At 41.0% G+C, this 21,547-nt stretch overlaps 1 protein-coding gene across 1 annotated transcript in view; it reads left to right on the top strand.

Annotated features, from left to right (window-relative positions):
- stxbp5a (syntaxin binding protein 5a (tomosyn)) overlaps positions 1 to 21,547 on the top strand; it is an 88,018-nt gene that overhangs the window by 52,421 nt on the left and 14,050 nt on the right. The window contains exons 6-15 of the mRNA XM_080491232.1: positions 528 to 591; positions 1,536 to 1,619; positions 12,266 to 12,389; positions 14,387 to 14,465; positions 14,639 to 14,793; positions 16,113 to 16,185; positions 16,457 to 16,604; positions 18,647 to 18,714; positions 19,300 to 19,340; positions 19,773 to 19,993. Coding sequence (XP_080347358.1) covers positions 528 to 591; positions 1,536 to 1,619; positions 12,266 to 12,389; positions 14,387 to 14,465; positions 14,639 to 14,793; positions 16,113 to 16,185; positions 16,457 to 16,604; positions 18,647 to 18,714; positions 19,300 to 19,340; positions 19,773 to 19,993 — 1,057 coding nt within the window. The remainder of the gene's footprint in view (positions 1 to 527; positions 592 to 1,535; positions 1,620 to 12,265; positions 12,390 to 14,386; positions 14,466 to 14,638; positions 14,794 to 16,112; positions 16,186 to 16,456; positions 16,605 to 18,646; positions 18,715 to 19,299; positions 19,341 to 19,772; positions 19,994 to 21,547) is intronic.

Here is a 21,547-nt window from a genome sequence, read left to right as displayed (position 1 = left end):
CTCTTAACAGTCACTCTTTTTCAGCTGTGACCTTCCCTGGCATTGCTCAGCCCACATCATCTCTTCAAGGCATGGCAGGTTAGGTAAATTCTGCAGCCACGTGGCACACAGAGAGGAGGTTTGACATAAGGCTGTCTGGAGGGTAAAGCGCAGACAGGAGGGGGAGAGAGAGGCGGGGGGCAGTCGAGCATTTTGTGCCGTCTTCTCCTCTGACATGCAAATGGACGCGCACACACCAACACACCCCGGCAAACATTGCCACTGGGGGCTGCCTGTCCTCGCGGAGCCATCCATCACTACCTTCAGTGGGCTTAAATTTGTGAGCAGCCTTTTAGAGCCTTGGAGTGATTGGCAGCTCCGTCCTCCCTGCAGGACTCCTTCTGCAGGTTTAAACACTTCTCTTAAATCTCTTCACTGTGTACATCACGCCATGTTCTCATGTGGTGTTTAACTTGTGTGTTGATGGCTTAAAGAGAAAAAAAAAAAAAAAACACTCCTTGTTTGTCTCTGTCTTTCTCCTTCGGTAGGTCCTCTAAGGCTCACCCTGGACCAGTTGTCCACATAAGTGATAATCCTATGGATGAGGGAAAGGTAAAGATCACCAGTTATCTTTTTTTTTTTTTTCTTTCAGAAACATACACACGGATGCAAAAGCAAGCTGATTTCACGAAAAGGAAGAATATGCATCTGTATATGCATAGTAGGTGGCAGGAGGAACAAAATCAAGAAGAGAAGTTTTGTTAAAACAGAAAAAAAGCATCAATTTAAGCACCGCGAAATCTGAAAAAAGTAGCTCTGAAATGGTTTTTAAGGACATAATGACTCAGTGTTCATGCATTCCTTGATTATCAACGCCCTGAAATACATTTTAAATATTTATGATATCAAGCTTTTCCCACTAAGAAATACCCAACACACTCACGAAGTCATAAAAGACAGATTGTGTGAGGGTTGTTGTTTTCTTTTTTTGTGATGTTTCTTGGCACTACACTCTAGACTATTAGAAAAGCTGTTTATTTCCATTTCATATACTGCCACATTTGTAAGTTAGCATGCATTTGTAGGATGAGCAGCAGAACGAAGCATGCGGGGTTTTGCCTCTTTTGCTAATCTTTTCTTACTTTTTGTAGTTTGTGTTCCTCTCAACTTTTCTTTGTGTGTGCGTACAGTTGAGAACATAAAGCTTGAATTCAGCCCTATTCTTGCAGTCTACATGCTTCAGATTCCTATTTCCATTGCATGCATATGCAAATCTGAAAGTATTTCAGCCGAGAGTCGGAGGTGATATTTCTATAAATATTTTCTCAGAATAAAAGACAACGCCGTTTGATTTTCTGTTATCCTCTGCTGTGAATCAGGGTGGGCAGTTTTCTCCCTCAGCTTTCTGTAGCCTGCTTACACCTGACTTCTTTTCATGCTGTGGGTGAATGTCAACTGTATTACTTCTCTTTCTGCCCATCATGGGGTCTATTCTATCCCCTGTCTGTCATCTCTCCTGCCTATCTCACCGACTGCCTGTCGCTCTTCCTCTCCAGCTCATAATTGGATTCGAGTCTGGGATCGTAGTCCTGTGGGATCTGAAATCAAAGAAGGCAGACTATCGCTACACTTATGATGAGGTAGGCAAATCTGCACGATTTCTTTTCTTCCCCAGCAGCATTCAGATCGACTTCTGATCTGCAGGGTGTCTTTTAATGCGCAGAGTGGGAATTAAATCACATATTCATGAAGTGAACTGTATACAGTTGTGCATGTGTGAATGTGTGTGTTAAACTTTTAATTATTTTTTTTTCCCATAGATTGAAAAATGTGTAGTCTCAGCATATGCATGGGGATCACACACACATACTGTACCTGCACACACCTTTTCGAAGGTGATTTTCTTTTCTTGTCAGTGTTTTAAACCTGATGATAGCAGAAAAAGAGTGCTGACAGGGTAAGACAAGCTCTCTGTCCCTCCCGCCTCACCTCGGTAAGGCGTGTGTGTGGGGGGAGCATTGTGTCTTCATTGGAAACAGCCACTATAATTTCCTTTTGGTTTATTTTGCAGCCAACAGTAACTTAACACCTGATCAAACCTACTCATCCAGTTCTTCAATGATAAACACAAAGTTTGTGATGGGGTTCAGGGTCGCCTCGGGACTTCCCTGAAAATGCCTGGGGATGTAGGGAAATCAGAACAATTAAAGCGCTGTGAGTCTTTTGCACAGTTTTACTATTGAGCAACCTTTTAAATGAGTTTACAACATAATCGCTCTACCGAAAGAATAGATGTTCTCTCTCACATCAGTGGGGCCGCTTACAAAGAGGAACAGTGTGTGAAATGCGTCTTTCAACGATGCCATTATTAATGTAGAAGAGTGCCATGTGATCGTGTCTCCAGAGTGAGTTTGTGTTATTGCGACCATGGATGTGCTTGCATGTTACAGCTTTAACAGTGGCAGCTTGTAAAAGGTCTTTTTTTTTTTTTAAGGGTTGAGTCGTGTGGCTTTATTGGCTTCCCCAAAGGCAATAGTGTGTGGGTCTATAAATAACAGAAGACACAACAATAAAATACAGACACAGTGTCAAAGCTGCTTAGATCTTCTTCGGACCCGGCATGTGTCAAACCGACACCGTGTCTCATTTAGAAACACTATTGTACAACCATGACTTTCTCTCATACGAACATTTGTATGTTGAACATCTCCGTCACCGCTTTCTTTTTTGCGCTATTGATTGGTATGTCGAGGCCCTTTTATAGTTGTTCTCGCTATGTGACAGTTGGATATTCAGATTCACAACAAGTGTAGCTGTTTCTGCTTTGTGTGTTTATGGCTGGTTTTCCCAGTGTTGATGATTTTGAGTCCAAGTGGGAATTAAGTACTTCTATGAATTGGACTTCCCATTCATAAACTTGTCATTGAGGCTTAAGCCTACTGAATGGCCCTGGACGCAAACACACACACACACACACACACGCACACACATGCAGTGATGTCTGCTAAATCGCCTGTTTAAGATAATGAGATTATGGGAACACTCGGGCCGGTGCTCAACTTGTTGGCAGCGTTGTAATGTTGTAAGCACTCTTGAGATAACGAGAGAGTCGCACAACAGATCGAGGACTTTGTATGTCCGGCATGTCGGGAGCTCACTCTTTCTGTGTCCCTCACCATCTCACTCCCTCTCACTCTTTCCGTCTCTCGCCGCCGCTCAGTCTCCCTCTCGCAGATAAGCTAATATCCTCCCACTGCTCCTGGGTATTACAGTCTCAAGTACGGAATCTCTCAAAGGGGCTCATCTCCCGTCTCCAAACCCTCACAGATACACCTCTCCAGAGACGTGATGCGGCGGGAGTACAGGGAGGGGAGAAGGGGAACGGTGTTACTTCTGTCTGCTCGCTGCAATTTTGCTCCGAAGGATTTAAAGAAAGGTGTAACAACACAAGACTATAGCGTTCTCTTCTTTTTGCAGAGTTGCAAGGTCACTCCCCTGTAAAAGAAACCCCTGTGATTACCAGACTGGGTTATTTTTTCAAGTTTAATTTGGCCTCAGGCCACCTCTCAAGGGCACTGCGGTTCTTCCTTATTTTATAATTGCACTCTGACTTTTCCAGAATTAATGTTGTGAAGAGGAATATAAATACCACCATGTGAATTACCTACAAAGCAAACGAGAGATGCAGTTATTATATCACTCGTTGCAGATGTTTTTCCAAAACTGATCTTTGTGAGTGTAAAAATTACTTGAATGATTAAGTGCTGGTTGTACTGTTTTAGTATGATAGATTGATGGATCAATACTTTCACTTGATGACCCAAGCAGACACAATACAACATTGAAAAGCAGTGAAAGCTAACTGCTTGCAAAACTACAGTAACCTCTATCCAACCCGTACTGTTGGGTGAGTTTGTGAAATACATTCTGAAGGCTGCACAAGTGACGTGACCTTGTGCAACAGAATTTAGCCAGCACACTCTTGCAATTGATTGTTTTACAGCAGTGCTTTAAATGCTAATATTTTTTAAATATTCTGTAAATTTTTCACACTAAAACTAAGAAATAAAGTGTATAGTCTTTTTTTTCTATTTCTGAATTGGAAAAACCCTTTTTCCCGCCATATTAATAGTTAAACGCTGCCATAGTTGGTTGTGTGGATTGAGATTTTACCTGACATCTGCCATTAACTATACTATGAACTTAAAGCCATCGATGGCTCAGTCAGCAGTTTTGTATTTTTTTAGTCTTTCCCTGACATCATGAACGCTTGTAAAACAACTTTGTATAGCTTCCCAACACCCAACACTACATTTTTATTAAATTTGTTTTTACAGCTATCAAATCCTTTGCCAGTTGTAGTCCTCCCGCTGCGCTCTCTTTTTCCCACTGCATATTTTCATTTGAAACCCTTTTTGCCCGGAAGCCTGCTGCCAAGTATCAAAGTTGTCGACAGAAATGAACAAGGGAGCTTTTTCTCTCCGCCTCTTTAGCAGCGGGGTAAGCCAGCAGACCATGGACTGATGCGTTCACATTTCGGGATAAGCGTGTCTTCGAGCATATTTCACATCTGCATATTCCACAGTCGGAGGTGACTGTGGCTCAGTTTGGAGATCGGGCTGTACAGAGTCCCAAAGGTTTGTGGTTCAATTCCCGGTCTGCTCAGTGCAGCTGAGCAAGACATTGAAGTTGCTCACCGTGGAGGACGAGCCGCTCACATGGCAGCCACGGACGTGACGAACAGTACCACCCATTTTGAGACTTACTCTATGTGAAATGTGCTTTATAAGTGAAGCCAATTTAGCGATGGATATTTATGAACGGTTAATCATTTTATTGAAATACCTGTTTTTTGTAAATTACTCTTGCGTGGGTATTTTTTTTAGTCTGTCTGTATAAACACAAATTCCATTAGTGTGAATATCATTCACACTCATACATAGTTATGGATATTTGGCTTTCGGGTAAAATTTATGGTGGACGTAAAAAGTTCATGCTCCTGTGACATTATATCATGAAAGTGGAACATTTAAGTTGAAGCATGCAATGGTGATTCCCCTCATCTCAAACAATTTATTGAAACAAAAGCCAATAACAGTGGAGGGTTTAAGCACAACAAAGAATGCCAATGTCTCAATAACTTGTGGCCTTAAGCATCAATTACAGCTTGACAATGACGTCTCAGTATTTGGAATTAAATTTAGAAGTTTTATCCAAAAAAGATTAGCACTGGTTTCCTGTAAAATATACAACAACCTTCTTACAACACACACTATTGCACACTGCCATCCACTGATATAATGTGACATTCCAAAACAGATAAGCCATTTTTCATGTCACGTCTTATTGTTGTTCACCCTGTAGTTAGTTTAAAGGAAACAGGAAGAAATATATGGAAGATACCAAATATGGTCATTTGTCCAATAAATTGCAATACAGTGGGGTCGAGGCTCGCTCTGGAGCCGTGGAGTCTTCGGGACCTCTGCAGTGGTTCTATGCAGCCCTCGCAAAATCATTTGTCTTTAATACATTTTGTGCACAAGAGACAGTCGTTAAAAAAAAACGTATTTCACCGCTCGTAGAAACAAATGTGAAATAAATAACATAGTTCTGGAAGTAGCAAAATGAGTTTCCTTCAGTGTGGATGTAATTATTTACTTTTGCTGACACTGATGCTGCTATTTGTGTTTACCTGTATGTTTAATATGTGATGAAAGCACTGAAAAGGTAATAAATGTAAACAAATCCCAATTATTTGGCGAATAAAGCAACATTATGCATACAAGTTTAAAAGCTTTGTTTTCTCCTGTTTAAAGTTTGACAGAAACTCTGAAAATGGCTCGTTCAGCCACGGATGTTGCAGATCACGGAAAGGACAGTGTTTCCTCGACAGCATCCGCGAGCAAAGAAAAAAAACCAATGAAACTGTCTTGGGTGTTTGTCTGAGAGTTACCAAATGACAAGACTGTCAGTATATCAGGGAACTCAACCTGGCTTCTGGATATTCCAGCAGAGTTCAGATAAACAGCAGTGGCAGTGAAACGTTCGTTTTTTACAAGCTCTGAAAGAGCTGAGAGCATTCCCTTTGTCTTTCAGTGGATCGTGGGTTTTGTGAGTGCATGTGTAAGAGCAGGCGTCACTTTGACCCCGCTTCAATCCCCTCCGGCCTGACTCCACGTCTGAGCCCGGCCCCGATGTATTGTTACATCCTGCAACCATATTTGAGTCTCTCTGTCTATCGACTGCCTTCTATTGTTTTTCATTTGCCTCTTTCACTTCACTCCTACGGAAAGTGTTTTCCTATTTCTCTTAATGCTTCATCATCAAATCTCTTGTGCTTTGTCTCATTGTCCTGACTTTTACTTTTTTCTTTCTCCACATCAAATCACAAGGACCAAAAGGAAGAAATGGTTGTTTTGCTCTCCTGCAACTGCGACACTGTTATCGTACATGTAAGCAAACACAACTCATAGAAATCACTGAGGTGGAAAAAAAGCTTTCCTAACGCCCATGAGCAATGGTTTACATAATTTCCAAGAAATACAATGATGAGCTACTTTTGCTGTAGCAGAACTTTTTTTTTTTTTTTTTATATACAAAGGCTTATTATCAGACTCCAAGTCTGTAAGTATTGTCAAGTGTTGGTAGTATCAGACCTTAAAAGAGCACGTTTTCTTTCTCGTCTTCCTCCAGATGGGTGATTTTCTACGACAGTACGCTTTATTACCAAAAAGAGGAAACGAGCACAGATTTTCTGCGCTGTTCTGTCTGCCGGGATGCTCCGCTGTTTTTCATGTGTCCTCTAGCGGTAAATCTCCTCCATCTCTTTGTCTGAGAGGATTAGAAACAAATGCTACAAAGTCTTTGCAAACGTGATCTGACGTCAGTCAGATCCCCCCCCCCCCCCCCCCCCCCCCCCCCAAAAGACCGGTTGAGAACTCAAACTGTTAACACAACTATTCACAGCTAATGAGTCTGATACTACAGTATATCCATTAGTGGAGTATCATCCTCCCTATGATGCTCAGTCTCCGTGGGGCTCTGTCTATCTCCGTCAGCTACATATTATTCATACCACCAAAGCTACTGTAGATTTATTTTTTCTTAAGGGAAGCAAATGAGTTTACTGCTGTAAGCACAGACTATGTTCTTATGGTTGTAAGTATAGTGTTTTGAATGAGTTATTGAGAGAATATCCAAGGAAGGGAATGGAAGAATCTTGAAATCATCTCAAATTTAAGTGGTGTTTTTTTTTTTTTACTTTAAAACATAAAGAAGTAAACAACAAAGGACGGCTTCGTGACTGTGCCATATTCTGTCCTATTCTATTATGTTTTAGGATTCCCCCCCCCCCCCCCCCCCCCTTTTTATTTTTTTTCCTTTCCTAATTTACCTTTGAAAATCCAACCAAAGACACCACCGAACACTGAATAAGGTTTTTCATTTAATCTGCAGAGACATTCAGCAGTGTGTCTCATATCTTTTGTTGAGACCGGCTGACCAGAGGCTATTTGTTTTCTCATGTTTTCTTTCCGTTGCATCTGGTATTCAAACTACTGAACATGAACATTTGAGGTTACTAGGCAACATGCATGCACTCATTTGGCCAGATTTGGCTATGGCAGCGTCTGTGGCTGTGCCTCCTGCAGGGGTAGTTTACATCCTGATTCATTTCACAGTTGACGAAACAAAGAATTGAATCAAGACTTAGAGGTTCAGCTTACGGTATACCATTAACTTCCTGAAGCCTTCACTTTCAACAAAGATAGGTAGGTTGAAGTAAATTTATGTATATAGATTTCATTTGTGAGACAGAGTCTATGATCCGGACTGTTAATCCACATCGCATAAATCAAAGAATACCCCAAAATACTTACCAGAAATATGATGACACAGCATTTACAATCTTAAAAGGTATGTCTACCTTTAAGAAAGATTTTATCGTGATGAAATAAGTAACATATGGGTTGTTAAGCTCACGTTTGCAATAGATTAAAGATGTATTTATTATTTAGTTTTTGCACATATTAAGTTATTAAGTTGAAGTGTTGGGAAAACAGTTTTGACCTGATGGCGGTCGTGCCCGTTCAGCCCAACATTGTTCCTTGGTTAAAAAACAAACAAACAAAAAAAACAAAAAAACACTGCATCATTATTTTGAAGCTTGCAGTGGCAGCGTAAAATAATATTCGATAATACACTGTATGTATCAGCATACCAACAACTAAGTAAAGGTGCAGACATACATTCTATTGATTTCCCACCTTCCTGTCTGACAGTGAACACGTTGTGCTCCCGAAACTAAAGGCCAAAGTTGTGCTTCGAGATGAATGCTAGTGCATTTTTCTTCTTGCTCTCCATCATAAACAATAATGTCAAATCATCTTGTTAATGCAAAAAAGTTCCAAATTGGTAAAAAGAAGCTCACTGAGCCATGTTATATTCTTGGCTTATATAATAAATGCAACATAACAAAAGACACAGAAAGAATTTTATATTTAACAATCGTTCAGTGGGAATCACTCTTGACATTTTGGTCCTATACGCATATGTTTTTTTTTTTTTTTATATGAAGCCTTTTAACCCGAATGTTTTCTTTCATTTTTTTTTCCAGCTTGAGTGAAATTACAATTTCTGTGACCGCCCTTGTGAGTGTGCAATTGTATTACGACTCCACTCACAGTGACATTGCTATGCTTTGGAAACAGAAGTCTGCGAACACAGTCTCATTGTGGGGATTGTTTCCCATTTTGAAGATACAACAGCTAAAACGTATTAATAACGTGTGTGCGTGCGTGCGTGCGTGCGTGCGTGCGTGCGTGCGTGCGTGCGTGCGTGCGTGCGTTAACTCGCCACTGAAGGGCAATCGTGTGACTGGAACAAGCATCAACTGGAATCTCTCGTCCCCCGACACACCAGCCTGTGTAAACTGACCTAATGTAATAAATCATGAAATTACTTCTTTTAATTGGTATTGTTTGATCCGATGGGCAACATGTGTTTCAATTTACTCTGCTCGTTTTCCAATTAAGCCCAGTGCATTGTCTCCTAACGGGCCTATCACAGCGAACAATGAGCTGATAGATTTCAGGATGTCTGTCCACAACTCTTCGGTAAATGAGGGATTCCCCCCCCAATAAAAACGCAATGGATATATCGTCTTGTATTTTCTGAGCTATCTGCGGATACAGGATTTTCTCTCGACTGCAGTCACCATAAAGAAAACTTTCACGTTTGGTAAAAGTAAAGTGTTAACGTGAATTGATCTACCATCATGATTAATCTGATTTTCCAAAATTCATACAATTAACCCATCTGCAGTGCAGAAATCCCTGAAAAGTCTCTGGCAACGCATTTCTGGCAGTTTGTCCAAGTACATGGATGCCGTGCGCGCACAAATGGGCAGTTCACAGAACCAACTCGATCTGGAGGACGCTAAACGGCCCTCTCGATGGGAAGTACAAAAAAATAAAAGAAAACGCAGAATTGAACAGTCGACCGATATAAAGTATTATGCACACTCTGCAGGAAGGAGTTTTCTTTTCACCGAAGCACTTCCAGTTTAAAATATCACATTTAACATTAGTTAGGGATTCCGCTGACTGTTTTCAGTTGCAGTTAAATGAAAAACGGTCGGCTCTCCTTTCAGACAATGTCAACAAGTTAGTTTGTCTTAGCAGCTGGCTGCAAAAAGGAGCAACAGGAACACATTAATGTGGCGAAATGATCGTTTTGAAAACTAAAAAAAAAAGTTTTGAGTTAACGTGAGCTGTTAAAGACGTTTGATTAAAAATGTGAAGTTCAGATGTATTCCAGCCTCCTTCCAGCACATCCGTGAAGGATTTGCGAGGTTTCACTGGATCGGAAAATTTGTTCACACCGCATTCAGGACACCTGCGATAACTACACCCACGCCACCTGCCACCGCACACTGATGATTCACTTCTGGCAAAGATCCACCGACAAACTATCCGTCCTTCTGGGCTGCTGCATCCCATCGTCCCCACTGTTTTCTCTGTGCGGCTGTCATCCAAAAAGACGCCCCAGCCATTACTCACCCTGCCTAATTATTTCTACACAAACGGTACTAATGAACAGGTAATCAGGAAATGTCATAACTAAAAAGGTTTAATTAAATGATTATTGGTTTGATAACTTTGGTCATGAGTCATTTACACGGTTGCAGTTCCAAACCATGTCCGGCCCAGAAAGACTTAAGACGGAGTCAATAATTCTTTTTTGTGGTTTTAAATGTGTGTTGGCGTGTCCGTCTGTGAAGCTGCAATAACGAAAGCCCCATTTCATCAGGCTCATGTAATCAAAACAACTAAAAAAAAAATCCTTCATAAGAAAATTTAATAAAATAGCCTGTAAAGCCCTGAAGGTTCTCGATCCAAAACACTGAATTTGAGAAAAGGATAATTAAAATATAAAAACTTCCCACCAGTGTCACTTTATTGATGGATTTGAATTTCATTATTGGTATATATAAACTTTTAGACTGAAATGCTTTCTCAGCAAGCAATAAGTTGGCTTGAGTACTGCATAAAAGCATTAAATATGACCGGATTTACTCTCGGAATGAAAAAAAAAAAAACTTGCTTTGTTGTCATATGCGACAATACAAGACACTATATCCTGTCCCATGTCACTTTATCTTGAAAGCTCAGCATATTCAGTGATCCTGACGCACAGCAACATTCATGATTAATGACACGCTGAAGGTAAAATTGATATACGCCAAAATTTGCTGTCACGGGAACTGGCTGAGGGTCTCTTCACCTGCCTGTGTGTTCACATCTGCATTGACAGTGAGAAGAAGGCTCTTTTCAGACGAGCGACATTGAAACAGGTAGCACCAGTATTCAAACAAACCCCGTCACAACATGGCTCCAGAGCTGTGAAAAAAGAATCGAAATAGTTTGATATAAACTAAAGTCAAATTCCAGGGAGGTGTACTTGCAGCCCATCTGTCACAGGTGAGTTTTGCATGAATGAACTGTGTGACGTGAAGCAGGAATATGGAGAGATCTGTCAGGGATCAGACGGAGAGATTGCTCTGATCAGGATTAACAAAATGCTGATCATCACTGACAGACCCAACACATCCCTGCGCTGAAAACAACGGGGAAGCTCTGGTTGAGCTCACTCCCAAAGTGACATGTATCCCTGTGTGTTCTCATTTTTTAATATATGTTTATACCACCATCTCATTTCCTCTCAACGACACTGTTAGTATTACTGAAGAGCATGCCACCTGCTCCAACGTTTGCTCTCTTGACGGGTTTAGGTGTGAAAACTATATTGTCTTTCTTAAGCAACGTCCTCCATCCAATTATCTCCATCATGTGAGTGGTTTAAACAAACTGTTGTGTTTGTGGTTGGAAACACTTAAAAGTCGGAAAGTGTCATGGTCATGCTCAGTTTCAGGTTTTCAGGTATTTCTTGTCAGTCAGTAAATTGTGAACCGGGCTGAGTATTTATTGATTTATTTATTGATTTATCTCCACCTTAATCTGGCTATTGACTCCACCTTTTTTTGCGTTTTTTTTAGTTTTGTTTTGTTTTGTTTTTTTACAAGTAACCTCTATAAATCAGTGGTTTCCCAACCTTTTCCCCTGGTCTTCCGGCTCATATTTCCTCTAAAAAGGGCCGCTGACCCTCTCTCTGATCTCCGATTAGCCCAAACATCACAGTGAAGCCAAATGCCTGCAGACACATCCACTCTCACAGACATTCAAAAGGATGAGCCTTCATTCAAAAAAAAATAAAAAAGCAACGGATAGTTTCCTCAGTCTGCTTCACATTCTGGAAAGTGTTGTAGTTGGGGGTCATTATTTTTTTGACATAATTTGACAATGTTAGATCAGACAACAACGTCACAGTGAGAGATAATGCAACTTTAGTTTGTATTGGACTGGGGGGTGAGGTCCAGTCTTCTGCCTTGTTCTGCTTCTGCTCTCAGCAATGTTTCAGTTATACATGCTGTTGAATTTGCATCTTCATGAAATGACTTTTCGAAATGAAATGTTTCTCTGAGCCACGTTCAACTAACAGCCTCCCACTGATATATGCCACAGGAAATGCTCCGCTACTCTTTTATCTCAGTTTCACCATCTGTCCAACAGTTCAAGGTCACAGGCGGTTCGAGCACATGAACATTATGTACCGTATGGTGATGGTAAAGCAACAAACTTGGAGCATGAGGGAAACTGTGGCACATGATGTTTCATCCCGCTAAACCACTGTCGTCGTCGTCTCCCCCCCCCCGACTATCATTTCTTAGGCTATCCACTCAGTTGCCTGGCATCACGAGGGCAAGCAGTTCATTTGCAGTCACTCAGATGGAACCCTGACCATATGGAACGTGAGAGGCCAGGGCAAGCCCATACAGACAATCACCCCACACGGTAAGGCGCACACACACACACACACACTCATACATAAACAACCAATGGACACATCTAAGCAATTAATGTCATGACCCACTTATCTACATTTTTCTTCATTGTTTGCGCTATAATGTTCACATCAGGGTTTATTTAGGATTTGTAGGACGGTAATAGAAACTTCTGTGCATCAATATACCATCAATACCGTCGACCTAGAGAGGTAGCACCTATCCCAGCTGACATTGGGTTAAAGAGAGGGTACACAGGAGACAGGACGTGACTTTAAGGAGAGCGGGATGCATTCTAGTCCGGCCAATGACAGAAGTGTTTTTAAAGATGAAACTTAGACGATGCAATGGTCAAAACCAAATGTAAAAACTTAAGTTTTGATGTGATTGGTTGACTATTTATATGTTCAATCAGTCGTACTGAAGAAGCTTGTACTCAATATTTTGTTCTTCCAGTAAACACATTCTTTCAACCTGAAGAGAATAATTATTTCTCTATCTCAATCAGAAAAAAGCCTATTCAGCCTTGCCCAGTACTGCCCTCTTAGCCTTGAGCAATGTCTCACTTTGTCTAGTTTGTGGTTGTTCTGTTTTGTGCGAAGCACTATATACCTAGTACTAGTGAATGAATAATGCAATGTAAAGCGTCTCTGAGTGTCTCGAAAAGCGCTATATAAAACCCATGCATTATAATTATTATTTACAGGTAAAACTAGGGTAATCGGAACTAGCTCTGATGTTGTCTCATCATTGACCGCAAAAATGTATTGGGAGACTTTAAAAGATATATTGAGATAATGAGCCTGATTATTCTGTTAACTTATGGCTATGAAAAAGGATTGTAGGTCTTCTAAGACCTTCTGCTGCCTCTTTTTCAGACCAGCTTTGATTGCTGCCATCCCTCAAGAGTCTACCCTACATGCAACCCTCTCGCTGTTTTCTCATTTCTGCTGGAGGATTATTGTCAGTTCAATTATGTCCTGCCTCTGTTTGCCTTACTTGGCGTCTGCGCGCGCACACTTTAATGTCGGGGCTCTGTTTATTTTCTGCAGAAAGCAAGCCTGCTCTTTTGAAGATGCATTTTAATCCATCCTCCTCTGTACCCCCTCGCCCCACACACACACACACACACACACACACACACACACACACACACACACACACACACACACACACACACACACACACACACCACTCGCCTCACAGAGCACTTTGTCAATTCACCCAGATGAAGGACCTGCAAGAAATAAGACAGGGTGTGTGTCAGTGGTAACTGGACGGAGAGAGCAGAAGAGTGAGAAAAAGCAACAAGAAATGGAAGAGAATCAAAGAAAATGAAAAGAAAAGAAAAAAACTAACTTCTAACTGCTTTCTCAAGCTGTTTTTGTGTGTCGGGGATTGCAGAAAGGATTTCACCGCATAGGCCTTTTAATTACTTGTTTCTCCCACTGCTGCATCCATAATGAGTTTAGTATTTAATAGGCAATTATGTAAATTCCTTTGACAGGTTTAAGTAAGGCTTATAAGTTCGATTTTTAATTGTCTTTTTAGATATCTGATACTTACAAGTAGTTATAAAAATGGGTCTTTATTATACAGACCTTCCTGTTTAACCCGCATTAAGTTTTTCTTTGGCTCGTCGGCAAGCATTTTTATATATATTCGGCCACTTACTGCGCAGAAATACATACAGGTAGGAATGCATGTGATGGATGGGCACATTTCCTTCACATTAATGTCCCACGAGGTTTGAACTGATTGGGTATTGAAATAATCTATGGTCCTCACACCTTCTTTGCATGTCCCTGTCACTGTATTTGTTTTGCTGCTCGCTGATGGATAGGTTTCTGTTATTGTCTGGCTGCTGTTCAGCGTGGCATTTTAAGTGCAGCTTCTGGGGGAGGAAAAAAAAAATAAGCTGACGGCAAAAAACACAGAAGGGGAGAGGCAAAGGAGGGATGAAAATGAAATGGCAAGCTGAAGTAACTTCTGGTTGTTGTATTTCAGGAAAACAGCCCAAGGATGGGAAGAAGCCAGAGCCTTGTAAACCCATTCTTAAAGTGGAGTACAAAACAACTAGAAATGGGTAGGGTCTCCTTTTTCTCACTCCGAAAGTAAAACTCATAAACTCATGTATGCTGATTCTAATGGCAGGAAACACTAAATGCCTGATATTAAATGAAAGTGTAAAAAAAAAAAAAAAACGTGGAGAAAAAGAACATAATTTTTTAATCCCCATTCTTCCTGTGTGTTTTTCAGCGAACCCTTTATGATCTTGTCTGGTGGTCTGTCCTATGACACGGTGGGCCGGCGGCCTTGTCTTACAGTAATGCATGGAAAGAGTACTGCTGTGCTGGAGATGGATTATCCAATAGTAGACTTCCTCACACTATGTGAGACACCATATCCCAATGGTAAGTGTGTGAGTGTGTGTTGACTTGTGAGCCTCACAATGTAGTCATGCAAAATGCAGCTCCCCCTCTGATTCACATGTATTTGAGGTTTAAGATGTGATTTTAGAGTGAAAGCTGTGGTTGGGATTGTTAAAGCAAAGGTAAGGGGCTCAGCAGTACATTAAACTAATGCAAAGGCCCCACAAAGTCTGTGTGCACGCCGTGATTGGATTCTAAACATCGTTGTGTGTTTACCAGATGATGTGTGAGAATTATGTTTGTATGAGAACCGTCACACACACACACACACACGCCACCGTGCAGTACACCTATCTGTTTTTTAATTATGTCGAGATGCTTGCCTTGGTGCGTGCGTATTTCTGTAATAAATATGAAATTTCCCAAGGGAATGGAGCCTCCCATTCACTTTCATTATCCGACATTCAGAACGTTATATTGTTACTTCAAATTAATTTTGTACTCTATTTCCTGTGTTGGGAGACAAAAACTGAATCTAGTGTGAGTCATGCTCATTGGTATGGGATCCTGCATGTATGTAATCCCTACTGCTGTTATTGGCATATATACGGCAAAGATTAGTGAGTTATGTAACAACAATAGTGACGACATTATGTCACTGGCATCCTGATGTCGGCACCCACTGACCTCATCTGGTAATGGATGTTTGGATTACACAATTCAGGTCTGGGTAATGGCATGTGCTTGCACATGCTTAAAGTGCCATTAGTGTTCAGAGGTGGTTGATAATCCTCGATGACGTGACTGCAGATCATGGAATGTCGCCAAGGCAGACAGATATTGGATCTTATGTTTTTACAACTAGTAGACATAAAATATGAGTGCGACATGTGAATTTGAGTGACCCGTGAATCCATTCTTTTTCAATCGTGTCTTTATTCACATCTTCCCAAGATGCTATCTGACTGCAAAAAGTCGTCATCATTTGAGTCTTTCTTTTGAATAAAAGAGTAACAAATAGATTTTAAAATATTATATATATATTCATTCATTAAACCAGTCTTCAATCTAACATGAGCCATTCATTTTAAGGTCGCTAATGAAATTCAGATCTGATACAAATATTGAGGCGGCAGAGCAATATCCCTCCGCGGTGATACATCACATAGATTATTAAAATGTAAGTGTGAGGCGTTCGTGCCCTGCCCTCGCATCTCCAGGGCAAAGACATGATTTTACAGTCATTGTGGGGAATTATTTACAAGTGGTTTTGCAGATTCCAGGGAATTTCTTTCTCAATGAATTACAAGACTGATAAAACAGAAGTGTGCTGACTTTTGCCCGTGCATTTCACTTCGCAGATTTTCAGGAACCTTACGCTGTAGTAGTCCTTCTAGAAAAGGATTTAGTGGTGATCGACCTTGCACAAAATGGGTAAGACTTTATTAGATAACGTTTATTCATTGTGTCTCCTTTTGGGTATTTATTGTGGGCTGAAATACTACAGTTGCCCTATTAGTGCTTTTTATAACTATAATCCCCTGCTTTCCTCCATATATCTTTTATACATCTTAGTAATAAGTCATGAGAGTTACTCATTTATTGAATGCTAATTCCAGCAAGCATGCAGTCCGGCATGAGACTAATGGACTGGCAGACAGACTAATTTAATTAAGAATGACTTTGTCTGTGCTCTCTTGAACAGTTACCCCATATTCGAGAACCCCTATCCTCTGACGATCCACGAGTCTCCTGTGACCTGCTGCGAGTACTTTGCTGACTGCCCTGTGGACCTCATACCTGCACTTTACTCTGTTGGCTCGCGGCAGAAACGACAGGGCTACAGCAAAAAGGTACTTTGTTGGAAATTTTTCTGTTGGAGCGGCGGAGCACCTTCATACATCTGGGAATTTAGAAAAAGTGTTGCTGGTAAATGTTAGCGTTTGTAATGACATACACTGAAGAGAAAAGACTTTGTTCAAGATTTACAGCCTTTTTCATTCTGTAACTTTCCTTCTTACTGTGTTAAATACAATATTGGAGAAATCTCCTCGATCGTCTGAAATCATATTGAGGCTGGATGGACTTTTTTTTTTCGATTTTATAGCAGTAGAATTGTTAAGAATTGTGTAATAAGTGAGTGGTTGTGCCTCGTTTTCCAAGATAATTTCAACCATCAGTAACTGTTTTGGAGGGTACTGAGAAGCTTTTGTTCCAATGACTCGCTGATGAATCTAGTGTGTGATGGAGATGGTTTGTACTGAATTTTATTTAACTTTTATTTCGCTGCTTTCTGGTTGTTTTTGAGGAAATATGCCTGTGAGTTGCAGGAACAAATGCAATCGTGATTGATGAAACATGTTCAATCCCAAAAGACTTCACGAAAGAGTGACCAAAAAAAAAAAATCTTCACCCAAGAGGAAGAACAATCATCGATAGATGGGACAACACATAGAAACACACAGGGAGTGGAGAGACAATGAGGCACAGCTGACGACAATAAAGTGATAGAATATGCATGAACTCAGACATGAAACATGAAAACAGGACAAAGCGCAAAACCAAAATTAACTGAACTTTAACAAATAGTTTTTCTTTAAAATGTTCACAAGTTCATCTGATCTGTGTCAGTTAAAATGAACTTGAAGTCATTTTTTTTGAAAAGGAACAACATTTTGCAGTAAGAGTCTCTGTATGTTTAGCACTGCTAAGCAAACTGTCTCTCTAATATTGTCGTAAGCTTGTTTCATGGCTGCTGTTAGAATTCATATCAAAGCAAGTCAATGCTCAGTGTCACAGAGCCACGGACATGGCTGTATATGTCTTTGAAATAGTTTCTAATATAAGACCATGTCAGAAGACCTGCCCAGAAAACTAGAAAGTACTCGGAATTGACGATTAAACTTATTATGAGCGGAAGTCGGATGCTCTTTGCCACAATAAATGCAGCCAAGGTGAGTTGCACTTTTAAATACAATTTAATCGCACTAAGTCATGAATCTACCATTGCCTTTTCGTAAGGTACAGTATAATGCTTTCTTCAGGGTGCAGTTTTCCTTCACATTGTTCTGCGGCTGCAATGCAATTAAAAAAAACGTTTAAATGCTTAAATTAGGATTGTAAATCCCTAGCACGACACCTTTTAACCATCATGCCACACAAGAACAACAAGGTTATAAGTAGAAAGGACAGATCAATACATCACTTACATATAACTGCATTGGACATTGCTGGATTAGTCTATTTGGTACTAAAAGAACATTTCTCAATGTAGCCATGAAACTAAATGGTCTATAAAATAGTGTCATGTTACCTAATGATCCTCCTCTCCTGCTGTACACCTCCTCTCGTTTCTCATTCTCATCTCCTTCCCCTTGTATCCTCTTAGACAGACCCCCTGCCCTCCTAGACATTATGTATGCTTATGTTCTCTTCCCTGTCGCCTTGTTCTAGCTTTCTGTTGGAAATGTCAGCATGTACTGACCCAAACTGGCAGCCTGGCGTCTTCCTTTTTATTCATCTCTCTTATTTTTCCGCTAAGTAAAAGCCTGAGAGAGCTGCAGGAGGGCATTCTCACATAAAGATCACCATGAGTCATCCCGGTGACCTTTGTATGTGTCGACGTGTTCAAAGCCAAATCCACCCCACCCCCCACCCCCCCAACACACACTCACACACTCACTCCGAGATGGAGGTGCATAATGTATAATTGCAAGACATGCTGAGAGACGTACACAAAGGACTCCTGTTTCCCTGCACACGCTCACTGGTGTGCAGTTTTATCAAGGCTATCTATTTCCACAATCAATGTGTTTATTGACACTGTGTTTTATTGACCGAGCTGTTCCTGTACTATCTCATTTACTAATGCAATCCGTATATGCCGTCTCTCCAGGAATGGCCTATTAGTGGTGGAAACTGGGGTCAAGGCACGCAAAGCTACCCAGAGATCATCATCACCGGGTAAGACAATACTGATTTCATTAGCATGAGCATTATTATCCTGCTGCGATTACTTTAACCCCTCTTTTCTTTTTTTTTACTGTAGGCCATTCTTTATTCTAATCATGTGTACTTTACATGTAATCATGAAGAACGGGCATTTTTAACAGAACACACAGTCTTGCACTGACATTGAGGTCTGGGTTTGGTAGAAAGACGCTCTTTTCTTTCTTTCTTTCTTTCTTTCTTTCTTTCTTTCTTTCTTTCTCTCCCTCACTATTCTCTCTCGAGTCCAACTGCAAAATATTACTCTTCCATTAACATGACATGTAGAAACCACACTTCTAATGATGTGATTCAACAGCCAAGGGAAGAAACTTTGATGCAGTGAAACAGCTATCGCCTCTTTAAGTCAAATCTTTATTCTCAAGGATTTTCTATTATATATGAATTAATGATTTGGTGTTTTTTTTTTTCTTGAGATACTCCATATCTTCCTATATTACATTAGTTTAACTTGCATAAAATTAATAATGGTGGCACCTTTAAATTGTTGAGCAGGCTGCGATGTATAAGATCTACTTTTCCTTTGTCTTGTAATTGCAGGCATGCTGATGGAACTGTGAAGTTCTGGGATGCCTCTGCAAGTAAGTTGTGCTCGCAATGATAGATCATCTCGCACCCTTTGGAAAAGTCAGGAAAGGATTGCTGAGAGTTGAGAAGAATAGAACCAGTAAGACGGTTCGTGGGTGCAGTGAGTGACGACATCCAGGTGATTAGTGGGAAGTCGGAGGATACAGGGGATATTGGAAGAAGGTGTTTTGTTGTGGGAACCCCTCACGGGAAAATGCAGGAAGAAGAAGCACGTGTTGAGCTTCAGTTAAAATGGAACACAGCGGAAGATGACAGAAAATCCAACAAAACAACACTCTTAATTATCTCAAACAATGATCGTTAAAGCATTTTACCTTGGGAATATATTGTTTTAATATATCTTTGTATCGTACATCTTAATATTCCATGTATCTTTTTGAGTTTGCAACTCCAACTTTTTCTTCCTGTGTATTTTTTTCCTCTAGTAATGCTCCAGGTGCTGTATAAGCTCAAAACAGCCAAGGTATTTGACAGGAACCGGTCTAAGGAGGACAAGGGTAGCACTGAGGTGTCAGATGAAGACCCCTTCGCTATTCAGATCATGGCCTGGTGCCCCGAGAGCCGGATGTTGTGTGTGGCCGGTGTGTCAGCCAATGTCATCATCTACCGATTCAGCAAGCTGGAAGTAACCACTGAGGTGGTGCAGGTGGGTAACAGCTCCAAGCTTTTCCCTTTTCAGATTTGAAAAATAAATAAATAAGACTATGGAGCCATCGTATTCTTGTGTGTTGTGTGGAAGTCACATAGAACGACAGACAGAAAACGTGATGTTACTCCGACGCCCTCCGTCAACCAAACATTTTGTATGTGTTTGCTATGAATCGCCCTCAATGCTCACTTTCTGCTGCTGTGAGATGCTGAGACATATGCAACATAACACACACACACACACACACACACACACACACACACACACACACACACACACACACACACACACACACACACACACACACACACACACACACACACACACACACACAAGATCTGCCTAGTCAAAGGCAGTATGGTTACCATGCCAACAGACAGAGCGGTGAACAAGCAAAGCTTGACTGTCATCATAGCCTTGATAGCGACGTAAGCGCTAATGGGAGTATGATGGGAGTCCGTGTTTAATGAAATCAAGAGAAAAGCATTGTAATCTCTGCGTGTACGCTATTTCACAAGCATTAGAGTGCGGACATATATGCTTGGTTTGTGCTGTGTGTTACTGTGGAGTGATAAATGGTCCCCCAGCATGTTCCAGAATACATTTTCAAGTCTGGCAATGTTTTCCTGGCTAAGCAGTCAGTGCTGGGATGTTGTTGCACCAGACTTAACGGAGCTCTCCTGTCAATCATAGTCCGTGGGCAGCACTGTAAGATATTGAGCTGATGCCCTTTGATGCTCAGCACTGTTTGTCCTAAACATCCCAATATTCCATTTACTAATTTAACACCTGCAGGAGCTTAAGACAGCCTTCTTTCTGTTTTTTTTTTTCTTTTTTTTTTTTTTGTTCTCTCCTTTGCCCTATTGCATGCATCAGAAACAAATCCAAGCTGTATTCCCTTCCACTCCATCGTGGATCAGAGCTCGATGCGCAGTGGTAGAAGACTGTAATTAGGAGAGCAGCTTCACTTTGCACAAGGTCAAACACCCCTCCATAACCTGGCAGAAATGGAAGTAGAAGTGGATGAAGACGGGTGCGAACGAGAATATGAAGAAGGGCACGGCTCACTCTTCACTCCCACGTGTCAGCAGGGCTAATGAAACTGACGGAATGCAAACGGAGGCAGCTCGTCTGCATTGTGTGCGCATGTGAGTCTGGGAGTTGCGTGTGCCTGTGTGAAGGCGGGGAGGTTAAAAAGGGCGAGCGTGAAGAAGGACTTGAAGGAATATTTCAGGATTGGAGGACCTCTGTGACTCTTAGTCTGCCCACACACGAGTGCAGAGCCGTCAAACACTCCTTGTCATCAAAGCGACTCAGAATGCGTGCAGATGTTTATTTTGGAGTTCTGTAACTTTTTTCTTGAAACTTTTAAGAAGTGTTGTTTCTAAGAATTTTATGGCTTATTTTGTGATGAACTGTAAAAACTGATGTTTTTACATTCAACCTGTGTGTGTGTGTGTGTGTGTGTGTGTGTGTGTGTGTGTGTGTGTGTGTGTGTGTGTGTGTGTGTGTGTGTGTGTGTGTGTGTGTGTGTGTGTGTGTGTGTGTGTG

This window comes from Lipophrys pholis (genome assembly GCF_963383615.2).
Source record: "Lipophrys pholis genome assembly, chromosome: 21".
Taxonomy (NCBI): Eukaryota; Metazoa; Chordata; class Actinopteri; order Blenniiformes; family Blenniidae; genus Lipophrys; species Lipophrys pholis.
The sequence above is the reverse complement of the archived record's forward strand: the minus strand, read 5'-3'. Positions and strand labels throughout refer to the sequence as shown.